The sequence below is a fragment of the Vipera berus genome, assembly GCF_964194415.1.
Source record: "Vipera berus genome assembly, chromosome: 3".
Classification (NCBI taxonomy): domain Eukaryota; kingdom Metazoa; phylum Chordata; class Lepidosauria; order Squamata; family Viperidae; genus Vipera; species Vipera berus.
The window spans coordinates 53,161,777-53,187,132 of NC_138204.1; the positions used below are offsets into that span (position 1 = coordinate 53,161,777).

The window sequence follows — 25,356 nt, forward strand, 5'->3', positions numbered from 1 at the left end:
GTGCTAGCACCCCACTTTTCCTTTTTCAGTACACATTATAGGTGCATTTGACCACTGTTTTGGAGGGAAAGAAATTGGCCTGCTGTGGGAACACAGTTTCTTCTACTACAGTTAAAAACCCTGTATTAGATGTGCTGCTAGAAAGTTGATATATACAAAACAGAGTGGTCTGTTATGGTACATTGTATTTTTCCCTTAAATTTTCCATTTCTCCCCCTTCTCCCTCTTGAATTAGCCTGTGCAATCCACTCAGTGGTGCATTGCCTACTGCTGTAATTGCATTTTATTGGACAGTATCTTCCAGCTACTCTGGGGAAATAGATTCTTCATTATACACATAGCTGGTGGCATGGTAGCATCTTTGCAATTTGATATTTATCATAATAGCGCCAACCCTAGTTGTGATTTTTGGTTTACACTTTCTACAGGTATGTTTGAGGGGTTTCATGTGTTTGATAAGAGAGCAATGGCTCACTTGAATTTCATGCAAGTTGTTTATTTAAACAGAAAACCTAGCCAGGAAATTTTTTGCCGTGATTGTGAAACTGACTACAAATGTTAAGAGTGCTCCCTGAGAAATTATAGAAACAGAGGAAGCTTTCTTTCTCTCATATAGTGACATTGACCAGGAAGTGAACAGGAGGATTTGGATTGAGTTGCCTGATAGGGTTGTTTAAATTCCTTTCTTAGGATAGTTAAGGAAATGGATGCTGAGAAATATTTAATTATGGCCAGGAGCTGACAGGTGTTGTGAAAGAAGAGCAAAGTCAGTAGAAAACCAAATTGTTCACAGGCCCTATCATTTTTCAGGAAAAAGGCTAACTTTGTTTCAGGTCCAGACAAATAAATATGGAAATAAAAAAGCTTTGAAAGAAGCCGATTTATCATGGGGATAGTGCATCTGGAGTCAGCTGTAGAGGGGTGCATAGAGAGTATGTAAAGTGCAAGTTAGAAATGGGCCTTTTTACTAGATTCATCCTAATTTGGAAGCAGCTGTATGAGAGCATTTGCATTGTTCAGTAGGTTTTGGTCAGTATTCTGCACTTACCCATAAAAATTTTCTGTCATAATTATTAATTGGCTTCCCTGAAGTTTTATAAAAGAATTCTGCTTTCTTTTTACAGCCCATCGTGGGGTCGTCTGGAATTCCACAGGGGCCTTCAGATGAGAAAGTAGCTGTGGTGACCGTAGACGACTGTGACACTTCAGTGGCCTTGAAATTTGGCTCTATTCTAGGAAATTATTCCTGTTCAGCTCAAGGGACACAATCAGGCACAAAGAAGTGAGAATTTTTGCAAGCACTATTAAGTTCATCTGATGAGCTTGTAATGTAATAATTATGGAATAGTGATGGGTGAAAGCAGACTGACTTTACAGGAGTTATTCAGTGGGGAAATGGCTGTCAGAAAGTTAAGCCATAGGGCTAAAACTAACTTTGTTAATTTCCCTGGCTCAACTTCACCCTATATAAAAGTGAAGTACTGTAGATTTTATTGGTCATCCGCTTTAATGTCCTGGTATTCACGGAGATAGGAAGCTGGTATTTTGACACATTGCATGGATGCATATACAGTACATAAACCTGGAACAGTCACGAGAAGTAATACTACTGTATGTTCCAAACTACTTTTTTTCACGACTCCGCTATTCTGCTAGCCTCCCTTAACCTGAGTGGCTTTTGGATGAATGAACAGACTTCGACTCCCAAATATCCCAGTCAGTTTGGCTATTGCTGAAAATTCTGAGAAGTGAAGACTATTTTCAGGGCAGGACATTTGAGATGGTGATGATATATTCCTTAGTCTTCCCCGCTATCTTCTGCTGCTGCAATTTTACATACAGGGGTATACAGGGATTTGCTAAAATCTCAAAATTCTACTATAAACCTCTACTATAAATTCGATCCATAGTGACTCTGAGGTCACCCATCTACTCTTTTAATATAATGTGTGATTGATGCCAGCTTAATACCTGTTTAGGTTAGAACAACTTTCTGAGGCAGACTTTTTTTTCTTCTTGATCATGTTTTTCTCTTGAATAACTCTAATTTGACTTTACAGATCCTTGGATTTGACAGGTCCCTTGTTACTGGGTGGCATTCCTGACCTTCCTGAGAGTTTCCCAGTACGGAATCGGCATTTTATAGGTTGCATGAGAGACTTTCTGATTGATAATCAAGATGTCGACCTGGCTGACTTCATTGCAAATAATGGAACTTTGCCTGGTATGATGAATTTAGGAGGAAATTAAAAGTTTGCTCAAATAGTGGGGTTTCTGTGGATGGAAATTGGCAAACTACCTATCGAGAACACCTGAGCAGGCCCTAGCCATTGTCTGCAGTATAACATATCCATAGGAATGACTTTCATTCATGACTTAGCTCCTCATTACTCAGTAGAAAATTCAGCAAACACTTTCCTAATCCCAGGAGAATTTTCTATTACTGTCCTTCCCAGTGCATTCTTACATTCTCTTTTCAGGCTGCTCTGCTAAGAAGAATTTTTGTGATAGCAACACATGTCATAATGGTGGAACTTGCGTCAACCAGTGGAATACTTTCAGCTGTGAATGCCCCCTGGGTTTTGGAGGCAAGGACTGCAAGCAAGGTAAAAGATGGAAGCTGCTAAAGAAGGTGCTTTTTAGGAATGACATATGTGCTAATTGCCAGGAACTATATCAGGAAGTTACACCTTGCCTAGCTCCAAGAAAACAGAAAATATACTATTCTAATTATTAGAAGCAACAGAAGAAAAGGTGGGAATGCTAATCTAGAAATTCTTGGACTGGAACTTGTAGTACTAATAAGTTTTATTTATATGTATGAGAATAGGATGTGCTGATTGGTTTTTGCAAATACCTGGGGATCCAAGTATAATAGAGCTGTTATTTACTTAGCTGCAGAATACAATTCTATTAAATACAGTTTCTTCTAAAGTGGTTATGTCACCCAGTACAAATTGGGAAAAATGGGAGTGGTTTAGGCCCTTCTTTACATTGGTAGCTCCCACATGTCTGGTTGGTTATAGCAAGGAGTCAAAAAAGCACACAAAAAATGGTTGCCCAGGTTGAATCAGAACTAGAGCCACAATAAATGGTCTTAAGTGCCTTGTGAAATAAAAAAGAAAGAAAGGAAAATGTCAGGTATACCTCCACACAGAATATGATCCAAACCATGGGGGTGATCACAGAGAAAGCTGTTGTCTCACCTATATTCCTACACTTTACAAGAGTAAGAGTACTTTTAATAGAGCCTTCCTTGATATTTGGACAGGATGTTTAGAAACAATTCTGATAAGACAGTGTCTAATATGTCTTGATGCTACACCATGTAGAGATTTATAGGTGATAATTAACACTCTTATTGGACTTAAAAACCTAATAACAGTCAATGCAGTATTATTGTGCAGCATTGGGTTGTCCTGACACCAATCTGGCCACCTCTGTTCTGTACCAGCCTGCTACCGGCCCTGCAGAAAAGGCAGGGACAACCCCTTTTACAAGAAGGCAAGAGGCTGGAACTAAGCCTACCAATTTTATGGATACAAAAACAAACAAGACACGAACCATGAAACAGGAGCTATTCAAGCAGTTGCCTTCAGCAAACCAGCCCTCCCACGCATTCCCCTTTTATACAGTTCAGGGCGTGGCTTCTCTCTGCCTCCTTCCGAGGTGCCCCATTGCCTTCCTCTGTTTACTCCTGATTGACTGCCTCCTGCGTTGGGCGTCCTTGAACAGGGCCAGCTGTGGGTCATCTTCATCCACGCTGTCAGGCTCACACAGCTGGGTCTCTGTCGTGACCAGGTGGGAGGGGCCTGGCTGAGGGCTCTCATCAGCAAGCTCTCCAACCCCCTCAGCAAGCTCTTCAACACCTCCCTCCTCCTCTGAGTCGTCCGACCCAACTGCCGAACCCACAGGCTGACCCTGAATCACAACAACCTCATTCTGTACCAGCTGCAGCTTCTGAACCAACTCTAAAGGCAATCCCACCTAGAGTGCAAGTGGTGATCCGGGGTCATGGTTCCATTGTAAGGGCATCCTGATCCAGGTAGGATCATAACTAGGCAAAGCTAGGCAAAGCCACCTATGACCATGGCTTCTGCCTCTTGTTTGAACAAGAGCCACAAGTTCAGAAAGATCCCTAATCACAAACCAACTCTTGGGGAGGGAGAAAATCCTTATTAAAAGTAAACCTTGGGGCCAGTTTCTGGACTGTCTGGATATTTATTAACATAAAACAACTCCATTAGCTAATGCTTAATCTGAGGGTGCCTTGCTCCATCCAGGGTATGGCATCTGTAGGGTGACATATAATTGGTTTTCAAACACATGTGGGTGACACCCCACCTAAATCAATGGATGCCTCTCCCAAGTTTTCATATAAATGTTAAATAATACAAGGAAAGCACAAAACCCAGTGGTACGATGCATTAGGGCAAACAAGGGCTTGAATGCTACCCCAATCAACTAAAACCACTCGGAGGCTTCAGCTGGTGCAGAATGCAGCCGCGCGAGTTATGATGGGAGTTTCCCGATACTCCCATGTAACACCTCTACTCCGCGAGCTGCATTGGCTTCCGGTTGCTCTCCGGGTGAGATTCAAGGTGCTGGTAATGACCTATAAAGCCCTAAATGGCTTGGGTCCGGGATATCTGAGGGAACACCTGCTGCCAGCATCAAGTTCCTTTCGTCCAGTGCACTCCCACAGGGAGGGTCTTCTCAGGGTGCCGCCGGTAAAAGATTGCCAGTGGGTAACACCCAGGGGGAGGGCCTTCTCAGTGGGTGCGCCTGCCCTCTGGAACCAGCTGCCCGTGGAGCTGAGGACCGCCCCCGACCTCCGTTCATTTCGCCGGGACCTGAAGACCTGGCTCTTCGAGCTCTCTGGCCCAGGCTGAGAATTTTAATTCTATTTTTAATTGGGGGTTTTTACTTTTTCAGGGACTGTTATAATCTTTTTAATTGTTTTTAATTTTTGTATTTCTGTTTTAATTACCCTGTTAACCGCCCTGAGTCCTTCGGGAAAGGGCGGTATACAAATCCAATTAAATAAATAAATAAAATAAATAAAACCATTTGCTTAGATAGGAGCAACCTGATCCTCCCAACCTCTAGCCCTTGCAAGCAGTCCAAAAGAGTACCATGGTTTATATTGATGAATGCCATTGAAAGATCCAAAAGAGCCAAGAAATGTGCACTCTACCTATCCAGACCTCTAAAATAGCTCATTTCTAAAAAAAGAAGTGTCATTTCTTTTCCCTGCCTGAGCCTGAATCCTGACTGGAAGGGATCTGCCTAAGCCATTTCCCATAGGATCTTCTGTAATTGGGCCCTCGCCTCCTTGTCAACATCTTTCCCCATGTTAATAAATAGAAATGTTGATAATTACAAAGTGAGTGTATTGGTTCTCACATTTTCAGCAATCAAGAAGCCAATAGAGGAAGCTCTAGCAATCCAGCAGAAACTGAGTAAAGCATCTTATCTCTTCTTGAACCTTTTATAACAAAACTACAAAAAGGATATTAAAATTGTTTTTCTCTCTCTTTTTATTACATGTGTATAAATATACACATACACACTATAGAAGTCAATGACAAGCCAATTATATATATAGTTGCCAGAAATTCTAATATGAACACGATCTTGTAGTTACCAGAAGGCCCCTCTATTGGAGTGGGTTCAAACACCCTCATTTGGTATCTCCAGCCTAAGCAAGGGTGGGTATGGCCCTTCCTATATCCATTTGTACGACAAGAAAATGGAGAGAAAGAATGGATCCCCATAACCTTCCCTATCTAATGCAGGACGATAATACTGAATTCTCTTCTGCTTTTCCGTATGGTGCTCACTTTTTAAGGATATTTTTTTTAATTGTCATCAGATCATTGATTAGAACTTGGCTGGAATTTTTAAATACTTTCAGCCCCAAATGCTGAAGGGACGTTATTTTTTTAAAAAAAATATTATGAGTATATATAAGAATAGTCCACCCACCACACACACACACACACACACACACACACACACACACACACATGGTCTGGTGTGCAATATTTTATACTCTTGTTGAACTTTTTTTTTCTCTGTGAAGAAATGGCAAGTCCTCAGCGTTTCTTGGGCAACAGTCTGGTGACTTGGAGCAATTTGGCACTGATCATCACACTTCCATGGCACATTGGACTTATGTTCCGTACTAGGCAGAGCAATGGCGTCCTCCTCCGTGCTGCTGCGGGACAGCATTCTTCCATCACACTTTGGGTGAGTAGGCAACACTTTACTATTCTCGTACAGATTAGTGGCCTAGAGAAAACCGCTTTGTGTTACAACAGGGATGGGCATCTTGCAGCCCATGGAACCTCCCAGCATTCTGAAGATTATCCCACCAACATTTATGGGTAAAATATGTGCAGTATTTTCTGGAGCACTATTTCAGATGATGGGGGGAGGATTTTAAAATGTGGAGAAGGGTCTATTTTCTCCCAGAGGCTTCCCATTCCAGTTGCAGTGGCAGCAAACCGCAAAGGGAGTTATCTTCTCCATGTATCTCTTACGAGCGGGAATGGAACTGTGTACTTTCTAGAGTCTCCTGCTCTACAGAAGCAGCACAAAGGTTGGTGAGATGTGGCTTCTAGATCCTTTGCATCATCAGAAGCCTCATGACATTCTTTGATGCTATGTACTTGTTTCATTATTTTCAAGCTCCCTATGATGGACAGAGATGGGTAGTGCCTTCTGCAGTGAAAGCTTGGCTCAAAACTAAACTCATTCTGTTCTTATCTCTTTGCTCAGTTAAATGAAGGCACCGTGCTGATGACTGTGTACCGAGCCAACAGCCAAATTTCAGCTTTGAGGCTACACCAGGTGAAAGTAAATGATGGTGACTGGCATCACCTACAATTGGAGCTGCATAGCAGCTGGGACAATCCAGAAGCCCAGTGGTTAGCCATAATGGCTTTTGATTATGGTTTGCACCAGGTACAGTGAGCATTAGAACTCAATCTCATTGGTCAACTAATTTGGCATTTATAGAGCATAATTCTGTGTATTTCCTAAAGCTTGAATATAACACTTGTAGCATAATTTCATCCAGGGGAACTGAAGCTATCTGTGGGATGGATCTAAATTGATTCCTAGTATTCTAATACACTTTGCCACTAATCTCTTTGACTAGCCTTACACTTAGGCTCTTTTTCTATCAATTTTGATTTATAGTTAATTAATTCAATAAAATACTTTAGTGTCAGTCTACAGCTATCTTAATAATTTATTCCAGCCCACTTCTTCTTGGCTTTCACCAATGTCCTGATGGTTTGTAACATCTGATCTGTGTTGTACAAATAAGTACTGTGGTCTCATCAAGAAATTAAGAAAAAATGATATTTGCTTTGCCTGCCTATCCTCTAGGTGATGGCCAATATTAGTAGTGAACTTCGTGGACTAAAAATGCGGAGTTTGAGTATCGGTGCTGTACTGGGGGAAAAGGGAAACCTGCAGCATGGATTCCGTGGTTGCATGCAGGTGAGCAGGTGAAGAATATACCTTGATGGCTCTTTCTGGATGTTATTGGGTCATACCATGATGGACGCATCAGGTGCAGGCTCCACCACTTCTTTCAACTCTTCTTTCTTTGGTGCTTTTTATATAAATGACATATGTTTTGGGAAAGGTAGGCCCAATTGATTAGACCACATCAGTCTTCAGAAAATAACATAACTGACATCCTTAAGAAATTATATAACTGGGAGCGATTGCTGTGCAGTATGTGTCTGTGTCAGTATATCTATACATATAAATAAATTAGAAGCGGTTCTGTCTGGAAATCAACCAGACAGCGACCAGAACTGTGTACTGATGAGGTCTCATCTTGATTTTGCTGAAAATTGAATGAAGCAGGCATGCTTCTAGGTCCTAGGCAATATCTACTTGATGCAGATCTTAAACAAGGGCAACAACATATACAGATAGTCCTTGACTTACAACCACCATTGAGCCCAAAATTTCTGTTGCTAAGTGAGACAAGGAGTTTTGCCCCATTTTATAAACTTTCTTGCCACAGTTGTTAAGTAAATCACTGCAATTGTTAACTCAGTAGCATGGTTGTTAAATGAATCTGGTTTTCAAATTGACTTTGCTTGTCAGAAGGTGATCACATGACCCCAGGAGACTGCAACTGTCACAAAACTGAGTCAGTTGCCAAGCATCTGAATTTTGATCACATGACCATGGGGATGCTGCAATGGTCATAAGTGTGAAAGTTGAAAATCATTTTTTTTCAGTTCCATTGTAACTTTGAACCATCACTAAACGAACTGTTGTAAGTTGAGGACTCCCTGTAGCATACAATTCACAATTCTATCACTGCATTGTTTTTCACTTTTCCGACTTAATAGTCATGCTGGCTCCGTATTTCCTGTTTATGAATGTAGGCTGAGTATATAGCATCTTAAATTTGATGAATACTGGAACAAACTATTTATGCAGATGTGTCAGGTATAAACTCTGTTTATTTTAAGCAATGCAGCACCACCTAGGGGCTGCAGATCTCATAGTTGGCTTATTTATTTAAGTGATATTTATATTTTCTTTTGGGTTCCTAAATGTCGGTTGGTTTAAATAGGCTGTAAAGCAAGGAAGGAATGTACAGAAGAATCATCTATTTATCTAAGAGTTGATCTTCTCCTTCCTTGTTTGTTTGTGTTTTTTTTGCTTGGATCCTCCAGGGTGTAAGCATGGGTGAAACGTCAGGCAGCACTATCACCTTGAATGTAAACCAGGCTGAGAAAGTGAATGTGGAGTATGGCTGCAGTATCCCAGACCCTTGTGACTCCAGTCCCTGTCCTCTCAATAGCTACTGCAATGATGATTGGGATAGTTATTCATGCAGTTGTGATCCAGGTTAGTGGAAGGAACAGTGTGATTATAATGATGTAGAAGACTCCTCATTACAGTTCTTCGGCTGCCTAGAATTGCATACCACAAGATGGGCTACCATATAAATTTAATATATACATATATTTTTTAAAAATCCTCTAAAACAGCTCTAACCGTGCTGCCTAGGGTTTAGGTATAGTCCAGAGGTGTCAAACTGCCAGCCCGCGGGCCGGATGCATCATAGGGAAACCGCACCCACCCCATTGCCGGCAATGGCAAAAAAGTCACGATACGTCATGACACGTCACGTGACATTGTGTTTGACACCCCTGGTATAGTCCAACATATCTGGAGGGCACCAAGTATTTGCCATGTATGATATGTAAATGGCTTTAGCTATTGTAAATAATACCTACATTGTATTCAAAGCATTATTTTTAGTTGTGTAATACCTGAATCAGAGCTTAAAATAGTGCTATTAAAACACTGATAACAAAGTTTTAATAATTTATTGTGATTTATTCTGATTAATCTTGATTTGATAGAAAGATACGTTATAAATTTACTGTGTTTTGACTGTTCTTTCTTACTGTAGTTCATCTGTACAATATATATGAACTTTCCGTGCTGTTTCCTTTAATCCTATATAGTTTGTTTTTGACAGTTTCCTTAATTAAATAACTAATATACCCCAAAATTAAGATTGTTATCTTAGCATAATGAAATAACATGAACTATATTTACATAATTCACAGTAGTAATATTTAGGCATTGCACTTGATTAGGATAATATACAAAACATAACAACTACCAGAAATAAACAATTTTTATTTCATTATTTACTACTTCAGACTGAGGTTGGGCCAGAAACCAATATTCTTGCTAGGGATTGTATTTTTTTTAGCCTATTTTAGCTTTTCATTGTTTTATTAAAAAGTTAAAATAAAAGTAGGTGGTTGAGGAAGCATAAAGGTCTCTACAACAGAGCAGGACTTTGTTTTAGACCAGACAGGATAGGAGCAATGTTGGTTTCTATCTTTCCAGCCACCCCTCCCACACATAGCCTTTAGCTCGGTTATGATTGGAGAATGATTATCCCAGAATCGCTTGCTTGGCTGGGCTATCTTTTAGTCTCAGGTTGGAGATTATTGCCAGAGTTATACCCAGAAATCTTCCTGTGGTGCTCAGGTTACTATGGAGACAGCTGTGCCAATGTCTGTTCCTTTAACCCTTGTGAGCATCAAGCCATATGTGTCCGCAAGCCCAGCTCATCCCATGGCTACATATGTGAGTGTCCCGACAGCTACTTTGGACCATACTGCGAGAACAAGTGAGTCTGTGAAAGTTCATTTACATTTGTTGTTATGTGTCTGTAAGTGTGTGTTGGTACTTTTCAGTATTTACAGAATTGAAATGCAGAAGTGCTGGATGCATATTGCAGATATTAATAGAAATCTTAGGCATTTGCATCTGGGTGCAAATGTGCAAATAAAAAGGTCAACCTAAATGTGTGAGTAACAATAGTTCATGTATGGGAGAGGCAGGAATGTAGTGACATTGACTTGTATATACAGTGTATATATACTGTACATAATTAACATACCATGATTGATGTACATGTGCATGCCAGCCAAGGAGATTACTTCAAATAATGTGATTTATAATACAAATCAATATGGCAAATTGTGGAAATCCCAACATATCTTTAGATATTGTCTCTTTACTGAAGGCTTGTAAATGATGAAAGCCTTCATACTCAAAGGAATGGAAGAGCTTAGAAAAAACAAGACCATAATTTGTAATGAGGAAGTTACTATAATCTTCTACTATATTTGAAAGGTGCTTACAACAGGCCTTGTGTTTTCATTGTTAGGTTCGCTCAACCCTGTCCCCGGGGATGGTGGGGGCATCCTATATGTGGCCCCTGCAACTGTGATGTTGATAAAGGATTTGACCCTGACTGCAACAAAACTAATGGAGAGTGCCACTGCAAGGTGAGTTTTGGATTATTTATCTTGTTAAGGGTAGAAACAGTTCCTGTATCTGTATTGATATTGTATTGCTGTTCATTGTTTTAATAGCTTGGCTATTAAACATTTGGCCTTCAATAACTTTAACAAATAAATTTGTCTACCAAGGGAAGTTATGACACACCAGACAAAAATTTGAAAATCTTTGTGTATACAAAGTATTTTGCTATTAATTTGCTGTTTCCCAGACCAATAATTATGTTTTGTATTATACCAGTTAATTTATTTGTTTGCTTTTATGCATTTTTGTGATGTTATGTGAGTTGTCTTCAGCTTGAGGAATTTGGTGAGGTAAACATTAAATAAATAATGGTTCAACATCCTTATAATTAGCTTTAACAATTCATAAAAATATGTCTGAACATTATTTGAATCTAGCCATAATGTTAGCCACAGATTTTCCCTCCAGATGACACTGTTAATGGAAATCAAATGCTTCTGACTTGCTCCCAATAATGTAGAGGCAGTAAAGGCAGAGTGTGCTGGTGCTTGTTGCTTCTCATAAGCATCAAACTTAACCATTACGTGGTATGACACATGCATATGGTCACTCAAAGTAATACAGAATTGGATTTGACATATTTGATAGAAATCATTTATATCTTAGAAAATGCTGTCCTTTTTGAGTGTGCAAGCAAACTGTTAAAAATGTAATAGGAAACAATATATCTGGTAAAGGTGTTGGGTTGGCCAAGAGGTATGATTCATATACGATTATTATGACAGATAAAAAAAGTGGACAGAAATCTTTCTCTGATATTCTACAGGAAAATCACTACCATCCAGCAGATAGTGCCTCATGTTTCCTCTGTGACTGCTACCATACCGGCTCATTGTCTCGCACCTGTGAATCTGAGACTGGGCAGTGCTCCTGCAAGCCAGGTGTCATTGGGCGCCGCTGCGACCGCTGTGACAATCCTTTTGCAGAAGTTACCATCAGTGGTTGTGAAGGTCAGAAATACTCCATGGACAGGAAGCATAACTGAAGCACTTTGGATTAGGTCACATTTGTCTACTGCAACTGCAACCTTAGCTGATCCCAAAGAATGCAGTAGGGTTACAATTGATTGGGATATGAATGGTAGGGCACCAGGAAACCCTAGCAATAGACAAGATTGGGGGGGGGTAAAGAAATCTTGGAAGAAAGCAATCACAGACCACCTTTGTGCTACTTCAGAAAAAATCTACATGGTATGTCTATGAAGTTAACAGAAAACAAAGTCAAGCTTGATTCAAAGGAAAGTTTGCTTTATCATGCCTTTACTTTTGTTCACCAATTTTCTGAACTAAAAAGCACCCAGCCATTAAAGGGGATGATACAATGCAACACATACAAATTGGATTTCTTGGGGGTGAATTGTTGTTTTCTATATGACCAGAGTGCATTTTACCCTCTGTTTTCTGTATGCAGTTTATTTCCAAAGCAAGTATTTGTAAAAATATTAAGTCTTGATTACCTTCCCTTTTAAATTTGCTTGCTGAAAAGAGCACTCTGAGGCTGCATAGGGTAAATTTATGGCTTCCATGACAGCCATGGGCCTGACCCAGGTTATTGAGGGCCCTACTCACGAGGGGGATCATACTCTCGACCTGGTGTTCCTGTCTGGACAGTGGTTGGATGATCTGGGAGGGGGTTCTCCGTCCATCACCCCTCTGTCATGGTCAGATCATCACCTCCTGAGGCTGGTTTTCCGTCATGCCATCCCCCGCCGCTGGGCGGCGGAACCGACCAGGTGGTTCCGCCCCAGGCGCCTAATGGACCCGGACCGGTTCCAGAGGGCGCTTGGGCCGATACCTATCACCCTTACCCACAGCCCAGTCGATGCTCTGGTGGAGGCCTGGGAAACGGCTGCCACCAGGGCACTCGACTGTGTTGTACCCATGCGACCTCTGACTCGGCGCAGATCCCGCTGGGCTCCATGGTTCTCGGTGGAGCTCCGGGAGATGAAGCGTCGGAGACGAGGTCTAGAGAGCGGTTGGAGATCCAGCCGATCTGAATCCGACCGATTGCAGTTAAGAACCTTTATAAGGTCTTATCTTGCGGCGATAAGGACGGCGAAGTCTAACTACTTTGCCGCCCTTGTCGCGTCCGCAGATAATCGCCCGGCCGCCCTGTTTAGGGTGACTCGCTCCCTCCTTAACCAGGAGGTGAGGGAGGATCCCTTGCAGGGACGAGCCGAGGAGTTCAGTCATCATCTGACGGACAAAATCGCTCGGATCCGGACCGGCTTGGACTCTGACTGGGCAGAGTCTGATGTGGAGGAATCAGGCGGTCTTGAGCATGTTATCTGGACTGAGTTCGACCCTGTTTCCCCTGATGATGTGGACAGGATCATGGGGAGACTGAGCTCCACCACCTGTTTGTTGGATCCGTGCCCCTCCTGGCTAGCTTATGCGGCTCGGGAGGGAACACGAGGCTGGTTCCATGCAGTAATAACTGCTTCTTTGAAGGAGGGTGTCTTCCCTGCCGCCTTGAAGGAGGCGGTGGTGAGACCCCTCCTCAAGAAGCCTGCTTTGGACCCGGCTGTTTTAAACAACTATCGTCCAGTCTCCAACCTTCGCTTTCTGGCGAAGGTTGTTGAGAGTGTGGTGGCGCATCAGCTCCCTCTGTTCCTGGAGGAAACTGATTATCTGGACCCGTACCAATCGGGCTTCAGGCCCGGACAGAGCACGGAGACGGCATTGGTCGCGCTGGTGAATGATCTCTGGAGGGCTAGGGACAGGGGTTGCTCCTCTGTCCTGGTCCTATTAGATCTCTCAGCGGCTTTCGATACCATCGACCATGGTATCCTGCTGCGGCGTCTCAGGGGGTTGGGAGTGGGAGGCACCGTTCTACGGTGGTTCTCCTCCTACCTCCAGGGCCGCTCGCAATCAGTGTTGACGGGAGGGCAGAGATCCGCCCCGAGGTCTCTCATTTGTGGAGTCCCTCAGGGGTCGGTTCTCTCGCCTCTCCTGTTCAACATCTATATGAAGCCGCTGGGCGAGATCATTCGTGGTTTTGGGGTGGGGTATCACCAGTACGCTGATGATACCCAACTTTTTCTTTCCACCCCGAACCAACCCAGTGATGCCCTCTCCGTGATGTCCCGGTGCCTGGAGGCGGTTCAGGTCTGGATGGGGAGAAACAGGCTTCGTCTCAATCCCGCCAAGACTGAGTGGCTGTGCATATCGGCGTCTCGGGTTAACCAAGTTATTCCACCTCTAATGATGGGGGGTGAGGTGTTACCCCCCGTTGATAGGGCTCGCAACTTGGGCGTCCTCCTGGATTCACGGCTCAATTTTGAAGATCACATAGGAGCCGTGACCAGGGGGGCTTTTGCACAGGTTCGCCTGGTGCGCCAGTTGCGTCCCTATCTGGACCGAGACGCCCTACGCACAGTCACTCATGCGCTTGTGACCTCCCGTTTGGACTACTGTAACGCTCTCTACATGGGGCTGCCCTTGAAGACCACTCGGAGGCTTCAACTGGTGCAGAATGCGGCCGCGCGAGTTGTAATGGGGGTTTCCCGATACTCCCATGTAACACCTCTACTCCGCGAGCTGCATTGGCTTCCGGTTGCCCTCCGGGTGAAATTCAAGGTGCTGGTTATTACCTATAAAGCCCTACATGGCCTGGGTCCGGGTTATTTGAGGGAACACCTGCTGCCGGCATCAAACGCCCTTCGCCCAGTGCGCTCCCACAGGGAGGGTCTGCTCAGGGTTCCGCCGGTGAGAGATTGCCGGCGGGTGACACCCAGGGATAGGGCCTTCTCAGTGGGAGCGCCTGCCCTCTGGAACCAGCTGCCGGTGGAGCTGAGGACTGCTCCCGACCTCCGATCATTCCGCCGGGGCCTGAAGACCTGGCTCTTTGAGCTCTCGGGCCCAGGCTGAGGAGAAAATTTTAACTGGGGTTTTTAGTGTACAGGGTGAATTTAATGCTTTTTAAATTGGTTTTAACTTTTGTATGTTTTGATTTTTAATTCCCTGTAAACCGCCCTGAGTCCTCAGGGAAAGGGCGGTATACAAATGCAACTAAATAAATAAATAAATAAATAAATTAGTACACACACACTCTTAATATTTTTTCTTGCAGTGAATTATGATAGTTGTCCACGTGCCATTGAAGCTGATATTTGGTGGCCACGCACCCGCTTTGGTTTACCTGCAGCTGCACCTTGTCCTCGGGGATCTGTAGGTAATGAAATATCTTTAAGAATGCAGTCATGTACATATAGTAATCAATTGAGTTATTAGATGGTCTTTAGATGCTTCCAGATAAAGGATTATTTAGTTATCCTACTTTGTTGGTGATTTGTTATAGATGGCCAAAGAAAGTAGTCTTCCTCAAGTAGGTATCATTTAAAAAAATGGAGTAAACATTACAGTGTATGTTACAGAGTTTTTCTCTCTGCTTGGAGCACTTTTTGTGTCAGCCATACTCTCCTCTTAGCATCATGCCAATGTGATTTGTGTCTGGAAAAGAATATTCCACATTATAAAAAGGGAAATACAAGTACAATCCAATTCTTCTCTCTATTTGAGAGACATATGTTTAAAATGTTTCAAAAAGAAAGAAAAAAAGAAAGAAAGAGAAAGAGAAAGAAAGAGAAAGGAAGGAAGGAAGAAAGGAAGGAAGCAAGCAAGGAAGGAAGGAAAACCTGAGGAAGCTAATATTTCGTAGTATTTGGTTTTGTGAGCTAAGTTTCACATTGTGGCCACTTTTCCCGTAAACCAGGGGTGTCAAACTCAATTTCATTGAGGGCCGCATCAGCATTGTGGTTGCCCTCAAGGGGCCAGGTGGGTGTGGCCTGGGTGGGCATGGCCTACTGGGTGGGCGTGGCTAAAGTGCGTATGGCCTACTGGGTGGGCATGGCCAGCTCTACATCGTTCGCATCAAGGGTGCCTATGGGGGCCTGGGCAGGAGTGGGACAGATCCGAGGGTCTCTGGTATAAGGAGAGTCTCTGGGCCAGGGCCAAGGCAGTGGGGGCCGTTCCCTCACTGTTTCCAGGATGGCTTCGTGGGCCGCATGAAACCACTTTGCGGGCCGGATCTGGCCCCCGGGCCTTGTGTTTGACATGTCTGCCGTAAACTATTCTTCTCCTCCTCCTCCTCCTCCTCCTCCTCCTCCTCCTCCTCCTCCTCCTCCTCCTCTTCCTTTCCACAGGGACTGCTGTACGGCACTGTGATGAACACAAGGGCTGGCTGGCACCCAATCTCTTCAACTGCACCTCACTGACTTTTGCTATTCTCAAGGACTTTGTAAGTACTTATCTTTCATTTTTCCTGGTCCAGAGCAAAGCCAGGAATCTATGGATCTAGTTCCTTCTATATGTATGAATAAATGCAAATAGTTTATTTTTATTTCATCAAAATTCTCAAAAGCAATGGTTGTTTGATGTGGCTCTTTGTCCTTACTCAAGTTGGTTTCATTCATAGAATCCCCAGTCCTGCCAATTACCATTCCTTGACTATAAGCCAGGGAGGAAATATTGACTCTCTTTGCAAGTTGTTTCACAATGAACTTGTGGAGAGTGAGCCTGCATTATTGTAAAAATAGAAAGACAGCAGCTTTCTCAGGACCACTTCCCCTTATTGTCTGGATTGATGAATGGAATGGCAATATGAATTGTCTTTTAACAAAGAAGTACAAGGAGATTGCCAATTGCTTCATGCATTAACCATTATTTATTTATTTTTTATTTATTAAATTTGTATGCCACCCATCTCTTATGAAGAGACTCTTGGAAGGTTTAAAGTTACATCTGAAGTTACAATGGTGCTGAAAAAAACAACTTTGTGACAAGACATATCTACAACTTTCACAGTGCATCTCTCTCTCAATCAGTTAGTACATGTTATCCTGTGCCTGGCCCATTTTTTCCCCTTTTTCCCCCTCTTCACAGAGTGGAGAGATTGCTTAAACAAACTATCTCTTCATGAGTTGCTTTTCTTTAAGAGCTAACAGCTGCTGCCTGTAACTGATAAGACTTCCATCATTTTTACTTTTGGCTATTTCAGCTGGTATAATCCTCAAATTTTCAGGGTTTTTTTTAGCTCTGGGACTATAACTTGAAGGAAGAGATTTTCAGAATTCTGAAATACTATGATGAATATTAAATTCAGTACTAGACATTTTGATTGGAGTAGCTTAGGGTAAGGTTTGGTTCCATTTCTGACTAAATCTTAGCAAAGCTTTGATGAGACAAAAGCTACAGTTGAGCTATCAAGACACTTCCTGAACATTTTGGAGTATAGATTTTTGGCTGCTAATCATGAAAACAACCTGTAATTTAATCTATCATGTACTATAATTTATAATCTATCATTATAGAAATCTTTTTTTACACAGTGACATTGTATACCTTTCAAAACCTGTTGTCTATGCTACACACATGAAAGAAACATACAAAAACATGGAACTATTAGTGAAGCACATCCAGTACATCTGTAATATCTGTGGAGATCTAAAAGTAGTGGCTCTGCTGCTTGGAATGCAGCTTAGATATACTAAGTACTGTTGTTATATATGCAAATGGAACAGCTGTGCAAGAGAGTCACATTATATTAAAAAGAAATGGCCACTCCAAAAGAAATTGGTTCCAGGACAGAAAAGCATAGCACAAGAACTACTTCTTGACCTGACAAATATATTTTTACCTCCACTTCACATAAAACTCAGACTGATGAAAGCAATGAACAAGGAAGGTGAAGGTTTTTGTTATTTGAAAAAAATGTTTCCAAGAATAACTGATGCCAAGATGAAGGGAGGCATTTTTATTGGTCCACAGATCAGATATATCATCAGTGACAAGCAGTTCAGAGATCTGTTAGTGTGGGGGTGTCAAATTGCCAGCCCGTGGGCTGGATGTGTCATGCCCAAACTGCCCCCATCCCATTGCCAGCAATGGGGGAAAAGTCGCAATATGTCACGACACGTCACGTGATGTCACAAATTTGACACCCGTGTGTTAGTGGGGCCAGAGAAAATCACCTGAAAAGCATTTAAGGATATAATTGAGATTTTTCTTGGCAACTACAAAGCACCAAACTACATTCAGTTGGTTGACAAACTTCTTACAGCATACAATACCATGAAGTGCAATGTGTCACTGAAGATTCATTTTTTGCATTCACACTTGGACTTCTTTCCCAAAAATCTGTCAGTGATGAACATGGTAAAAGGTTTCACCAGGACATTGTCAAAATAGAACAATGGTATTAGGACCACTGGCAGTGCTGGCTGACAACTGTTGGATGTTGCAACAGGGTGCATCAGACACTGACTACAAATGAAAATCAGCAGCAAAACTTTTAGACCTCTTGTAGCATGTCAGAATCTTTATGCAATTAAATACATTATAATAATTTCATATTTTTCAAGACTATGTGATGCAGTCATTCTGAAATTATATTTGTGTTCAGTTAGAAGGGGTCTATCATAATCACCAAAAGTTTTTCCAGAAAGCAAAACTTTTGAAAAAAATTGTTGTCCAGTAGAATCTGTGTCTGGTTAATTTACCTTGTTTTGTTGAAGCACCTTTGCAGAATATCTTAATCTTTCCTGTGAACAGGCAGAAAGATTGCTGCGGAATGAATCATTTTTGGATACAGAGCAGTCTCAGCGGGTAGCTCTCCAGCTTCGCAACGCTACACAAAACACTGAGAGCTTCTTTGGCAGTGATGTCAAAGTAGCTTTTCAGCTCTTAGCTCAGCTTCTGAATCATGAAAGCAACCAAGAAGGCTTTGGCTTGGCTGCTACCCAGGATGTTCACTTCACTGAGGTAAGCCCAACAGCTCAGGTTTATATGAAATAGAAACTCTTGTCAGCAGCACAAGCAGGCAAGCAGGTTTGACACCAGGGTTTCTTTGGCGATACCATACATTGATCTGATCTGATGATATTAGGCTGGTCTACTCTTTAGAGCAGTGCCCCCTAACCTTTTGGGCACCAGGGACCGCTCTGTGGAGAGAGGTTTTTCCGTGGACCAGAGGGGGCATGATTTCACATGCTGCTGCATCCCACGGATGGGGCTTCGCTTGTTTGCATGGCCCAGTTTCTGGCATGCCGGTTCACACACTGGGGTTTGGGGACCCCTGCTTTACAGCATGGGAATATGTAGAACACTACATGGTTTAGTGGGAAAGAACTGGCAGATATCCTGTTGCATCTCAAGGGAATCAAGTTGTTTGGTGCTTTCACTGATACTTAAAGGAGGAACAAATGGGTTTAGCTCAGCTGGGCATTATGGAAGGAATGACAACTGACAAATTATTCTTCATCCTAAATGATTAAAATCTGATCTACAGGTGTTTTCAATAAAAATAAAATCAATAAAAATAAATGCCACAGAGCATTCTGTATAAATACAAAGCCTAAGTTAGTTCTCCAGTGAAGATTATTTTCTTAATAAATGTGGTTTGTTAAAAGGCACACACATTGTAAAATGTTCCCTGCAAAAACTATCAGCAACAAATATCCTTTTGCCATGGATTCTTTGTAACTTTTTGGCCTTCCTGTAAATGCGACAGGATCCCAGTCTTGGCCCTTGAAGCAAGCTGTTACTTTAGCCTTGTCATCAGAAGCTACTCGTAGCTGTCTTATATTCTTTTTTTGGGTCCTACAGAATTTGCTTAAGGTTGGCAGTGCTTTATTGGACAACAGCAACAAGCGTCACTGGGAACTGATCCAACAGGCAGAAGGTGGCACAGCGCAGTTGCTCAGGCACTTTGAGGACTATGCAAGCATTCTGGCCCAGAACATGCGCAAGACGTACTTGAACCCATTCACCATCATCACACCCAACATTGGTGAGAGTATAATAATAATAAGGTCTCTTAATTAGCAAAATAATAGTTGTTCAATTCTATGCATTTTAGACAATTATATAGTGGTATGTTGGTACTCAACTGCTTTGAAACTCATCAAGTTTGGTACTCAACGCATTTTGACATGAATTCCCCTCCCGCCTCCAGTATTCTTTGTTCATTTGGTACTCAATGCACAAGTTAGAACTTGTTCGTGTAAGCTGCCTTGTGACTCATTACATTATTTCTTATGGGAAAAATTTGTTTGGTACTCATTGTTTTTGGTAACTTATTGCTCCTCCCAGAACCAATTAAGAATGAGTACCAAGGTACCACTGTAATTGCAGTAGATTAATCTGCATGTGAATAACAACAATGATAAATGAAAGAGATTATTATTGTTGTTATTATTATTATTGATCAGCGCACAGTCAGCCAGATGTTCAGACTGGATTTGGCATTTTTGTCTACCTATTGAGTCCTTACCACTCATTTAACACAATAATTCCCCAGCATCTAGTAGACAAATTGGGCCTTTTAGGCTTAAACACTCCTTTGTGCAACTGGATTCTTGATTTTCTTACCAACAGGCCCCAATATGTGCCAGTTGGAATAAATATCTCTAATACCATTTTCTTGAGCACAGGTTCTCCTCAGAGCTGTGTCCTAAGTCCACTGCTGTTTACCCTGTTGACCCATGACTGTTGTGCTAGGTTTGCCACCAACCATATTGTGAAGTTCGCAGATGATACAACAGTAGTGGGCCTTATTCATGATGACAAGGTGGAAGCTTACCACAAGGAGGTTGAGGGGTTGGTGAATTGGTGTAAGGAAAACAGCCTAGTTTTAAATACTGGAAAAAACAAAGAGATCATAAATGATTCACCTGTGGAGATGGTTACCAGCATCAAATTCCTGGGTGTGCAGCTTTAAATTAATTATTTAATTAAATATTGAACACAGTACTGAACTATCATGCTTTTTAAACAGGCATTATAGTTCTTTTCCTATACTATCCCCGTAAATGTCCAATAATTCCAAGATACACCTAGAATATTATCTGAAAATTAATGATAGGGAGCTGAAATGAGGTTTCTTAATTTTGTTTAGTTAATTATTGGCTAATTACGGGCCAGTGTTTTCCCGCATTCACAAATCATATTAGCATAGCTAAGTGGGTTGTGAGTCCTCTTAGCTATACTGTGAGACACAGCACCTCCATGAATTGTTGCTAGGCTAGGGTATGCTGGTGTGGTGGCATTGCATAATGTAGCCTTGTGATTCCTCCATTAATTTATTTAACATAGTATTTAAGCAACCACCACCACCACAACAAAACTATTTGTTATTATGAGTGTCTTTCCCTGCCCTGGGCAAAAATATTTCATTGCATCAATTAATGATGAGTGGGCATATTCTGGAAATAATGTTTCATTATTGCCATTATGAGATAATTTGAAAACTAATACGTTTGTTGCTTTGGACTGGGTATATAGTTAGGATTTATGACAGTATGTGGAGATAAATGAAAGGGACATAAATGCCCACTCAAAAACATCCACGTCTGAATGAAAGTTATAAATAAAAGAGTCCAACTGGACACTGCCACTCAGTTGGCTTGAAACATCATGGCTCGTGTGTGCATATGTGGGTCACTATCTATCTGTATCTTACACTGGCAGTTATTTCGGTGGTGAGGCTAGAGAAAATGAACTTTGCTGGTGCCAAACTGCCCCACTATGAGACACTCCGCGGTGAGAAACCTGCCGACATAGAAACTGCTGTCATCCTGCCTGAAAGTGTGTTCAAGGCTCCAGAAGGCAAACGTGAGTTTTGGGCATGGGGGTGAAAATTCCTGTATTGGAAAAAGAAGAGGAATTGATTGATACAATTCCTCTTTGGCAACACAACCAGTTCTTTTCTCTGGGGTACGAGTGATAGAGAAGCATTAACACAGAAACATATCATTTATAATACCCTGACTATTGGTCAGAATACACAAGATTGGGCTGATTAGATCTTTTCTTTAGCCAATTGGCCTTTTCGTGAAGTCTTATATGACACTTCCAAAGTTCTTAATTGACCTGGTTTATTCAGTAAGCTAAGCTGTAGAATATTTACCAAGTTTCACTGAATACAGCAGAATTGGCAGTACACTAAAATAAATTACATTGTGGCTTAGTGCAATGTGGAAACCCATCTGTTCTATCTATAAATTTTTGTATTTATATCTTTTAACTTTTTATTGTTGTGAGCCGCCCTGAGTCCTCAGGGAGAAGGGCGGCATATAAATTTAATAAACCTAACCTAACCTAACCTAACCAGTGGTGGGATTCAGCCAGTTCGCACCAGTTCAGGAGAACTGGTAGCTAATTTTTTGTTGCCCAGGCCCAGAACTGAAGTGGCATCCACACAGAGAACCGGTTGTTCACATATTTGAATCCCATCCCTGGTTCTATCCTTACCACCATGTGTTCTGACAAATAGGATTCGTGTGCTACGTAACAAACATAGGAATTTATTTTGAGGCTTCATAGTTTCCTGAATGGGTCAATGTAATTCAGTGCTGAATGCTGTGAACAAGACTAAGTTACACTTGAAGATGAGTTTCTATTAGCTTTCCTTGTAAAGGAAAACTACCAATGGGAAGCTGAAGTGGAAAACAGAGACCAAAAGAAGGAAGTCTTGTTAATATTTCCTTTCCTGTTATACAGTATGTCAATTCCAAAAATTCTTATTTCCTATGTATGAGGGAATGGGAAGAGGATATATTTGTCATGAGGGACAACTTCAGGCCCTGACAAATAGGACTATGGATGTTATCAAAATCGCCAATCTAAAAAGAACAATAGTGGAGTTAGCATAGTAGATTAAAATGATGTCAGAAGTAATTTAATATTGTCTTTTTTGGTCCAGGCAAGGAAGGGGCCAGGCAAGAGCAACAAAGTTGTAGTTTCAAGTAGCAGATAAAGCAGGAGAATTGGGATGGCCCTAGTGTGCAGACTGATGCTAATCACTTGTTAGAAGGGAAATGGTGGTCTTATGTCAGGGTGGTCTAATGGTGATCTAATTGTCTGCTGACATAAGTTCATTAGACATAGACATAGACATAAAGTCATAGGGTTGGAAAGGATCTTGGAGGTCTTCTCATCCAACTCCAGGGCAAGAGACCTTATACCATCTTGAAGAAATTGTTGTCCAATCTTTTCTTGAAAATCTCCACTATCTCCTGAAAAAATGTGACCTGTTCATGCCCTTTAGGTTCTTTTTTGTTTTCCCAAACAGACAGACTACAAATATTGGAAACAAATATTAGTGAAACCTTGTTTACCCTGTTGCTCTAGCAAAATAAAATGTGGCTCCATGTTTCATGTTCACTTTTCAGAATCTTCGGTGGCCAGTGCCAAGCATTTGCCAGGCACCAGTAAGGAAGAAGAACCTGCCCTTATGACAAGGCAGAAGAGACATCCAGATCTAAGTGAGGGCCAGGCCATTGCTAGTGTGATCATCTACCGCAACTTGGCAAGTCTGCTTCCAGAGCAGTATGACACAGATAAAAGGAGTCTAAGGTGATGCCTCAATGCAGAAAATGTATTAGTAGAGGGTGTAGAAATGTTTAGATACACAATGTTTGCGTTTTATTCCAATTTTCCATGTTGTTTATTGAAAAGATTGTTGAAATTCCAATAGCTATTGTTACAAATAATGGCTGTTGTTATTTGCCTGGCTGACTTTGCCTAGTTTTAGAAACTAAGCAGGACATATCCTGACTAGTACTTGAATGAGAGACCACTAAGGAACACCAAGATTGGAAAATTGAAAAAATATCCTCTAAAGCAATTGCAAACCTCCATCTGTAGTATTGCTAGAAAAAGGATATCTATGTAATCATTAAATCTCCAAGAGTCAAACTTGATTTAAAAGAGATTTTATTTTATTTGAAGACCTGTCAAATTCTGAAGACACTAAATGGGAGAAAGATGGTAATCAGAATTCAACTTTACAGGAGGGAAACAGTGATTTAAGTAAATATATTTTATTGATCTATGTGTTAAGGGTCCTGTCATTTGGCTTTACTATAAGTTGATTAATCATCATGGCTACTGTTTGTACTTTGTGTGGATGTTTTTATTATTTTAATGCTTTTTAATTATTAATTAATTTTAGAATTGTAAGCCGCTTAGAGTCACTTGGCTGAGTTGAGCAGCTATAGAAATTGAACGAAAGGATAGATGGATGGATGAATATATGAATAAATAAATGCCCTGTTGTCATCACAGAGTCCCCAAGCGTCCTGTCATCAACACCCCAGTGGTGAGCATCAGCATCCATGATAATGACGCATTGATGCAACGTGCCCTGGAGAAACCCATCACTGTGCAATTTCGGATGTTGGAAACTGAGGAGCGGACCAAACCTATTTGTGTTTTCTGGAACCACTCCATCCTGTGAGATCTATTTCCCAGGCAAAATGTCTGGGATTGCCGTATAATGAACACGGAGGGAGCAATAGATATTGGGAGTGGGGTTCCTCAGGCTGATGGCTCCATCTTTGACTCTGCTGTTTTTCAGGGTCAGTGGGACTGGTGGCTGGTCAGCTAAAGGCTGTGAGGTTGTCTTCAGGAATGAAACCCATGTCAGCTGCCAGTGTAACCATATGACAAGCTTTGCTGTGCTGATGGATATTTCCCGCAGAGAGGTGAGAAAAATAAGGACCCTACTTTGAGGATAGGAGAATAGGGCAAGGGAGAATTTTGAAGAGAGCATAACATGGTAGCAGAAGTTAGGCTTTGGCTTCTACTAGAGCTGAGGTATTTGGGCCATCATGTATGCCCCCTGCTCACTGCTGGAATTCAAGACAAATAGCTTTTTAGCTTCTGTTTGAACACATTTAAGGCTAATGCCTCCTTAAGTAACACCAGCTGCCTGCAATTAGTGCAGGTTCGCATCCCACCAGGCTCAAGGTTGACTCAGCCTTCCATCCTTCCGAGGTAGGTAAAATGAGGACCCAGATTGTTGGGGGCAATTAAGCTGACTTTGTAATAATGCCGCTTGGGGTGTGTGTGAAAGCCCTAATAAGCAGGCATATACATAGAATGAAGGCTACTGCTAAGCTTGTAAGCCGCCCTGAGTCTTCGGAGAAAGGCGGGATATAAATGGAATTTTAAAATTTTTTTAGTAAAGGGAAGTAATTGATTCCACAGTCAAATTGCTCTTGCTTTTAGGGAGACCAAATAATAAGATGCATGGGTATCCATTAATAAATTGTCTGTTTCTCCCAGAATGGTGAGATCCTACCCCTGAAGACGATCACATATATCTCCATTGCTGTGACATTGGGCAGCCTCCTGCTTACTTTCCTCTTCCTGGCGGGATTGCGAACTCTGCGATCTAACCAACAAAGCATCCGCAAGAACCTAGTCATTGCACTATTTTTTTCTGAACTCGTCTTCCTGCTGGGCATCAACCAGGCTGATCTGCCAGTAAGCATCTGTATGGGTGGGACAGAAAAGCCAGGGAGCTCTGCTGAAAAGATCAAGTTCATAGTCACTGTCCCATCTAGTATTAAGTATCAATACAATAATTACTATCTGTTGCTAATGATACCCCACTCCTCCCCAACAAATCATACAGAGTTTTCTGGCATCTGTGCATCCTTCTTTGTTTGGGTGCCTT

General features: G+C 41.8%; 1 protein-coding gene across 1 annotated transcript in view; it reads left to right on the forward strand.

Moving 5' to 3' along the window:
• The window catches only part of CELSR2 (cadherin EGF LAG seven-pass G-type receptor 2), a gene marked incomplete at both ends in the record, with an annotated part of 103,776 nt that overhangs the window by 63,317 nt on the left and 15,103 nt on the right, over nt 1-25,356 (forward strand). Inside the window, 19 exons of the mRNA XM_081322187.1 lie at nt 1,125-1,282; nt 2,061-2,224; nt 2,481-2,606; nt 6,086-6,252; nt 6,784-6,969; nt 7,399-7,512; nt 8,715-8,889; nt 10,054-10,195; nt 10,739-10,859; nt 11,663-11,846; nt 14,968-15,069; nt 16,040-16,134; nt 18,447-18,656; nt 19,500-19,683; nt 21,363-21,506; nt 23,099-23,249; nt 23,961-24,128; nt 24,253-24,379; nt 24,963-25,163. Coding sequence (XP_081178313.1) covers nt 1,125-1,282; nt 2,061-2,224; nt 2,481-2,606; nt 6,086-6,252; nt 6,784-6,969; nt 7,399-7,512; nt 8,715-8,889; nt 10,054-10,195; nt 10,739-10,859; nt 11,663-11,846; nt 14,968-15,069; nt 16,040-16,134; nt 18,447-18,656; nt 19,500-19,683; nt 21,363-21,506; nt 23,099-23,249; nt 23,961-24,128; nt 24,253-24,379; nt 24,963-25,163 — 2,919 coding nt within the window. The remainder of the gene's footprint in view (nt 1-1,124; nt 1,283-2,060; nt 2,225-2,480; nt 2,607-6,085; nt 6,253-6,783; nt 6,970-7,398; nt 7,513-8,714; nt 8,890-10,053; nt 10,196-10,738; nt 10,860-11,662; nt 11,847-14,967; nt 15,070-16,039; nt 16,135-18,446; nt 18,657-19,499; nt 19,684-21,362; nt 21,507-23,098; nt 23,250-23,960; nt 24,129-24,252; nt 24,380-24,962; nt 25,164-25,356) is intronic.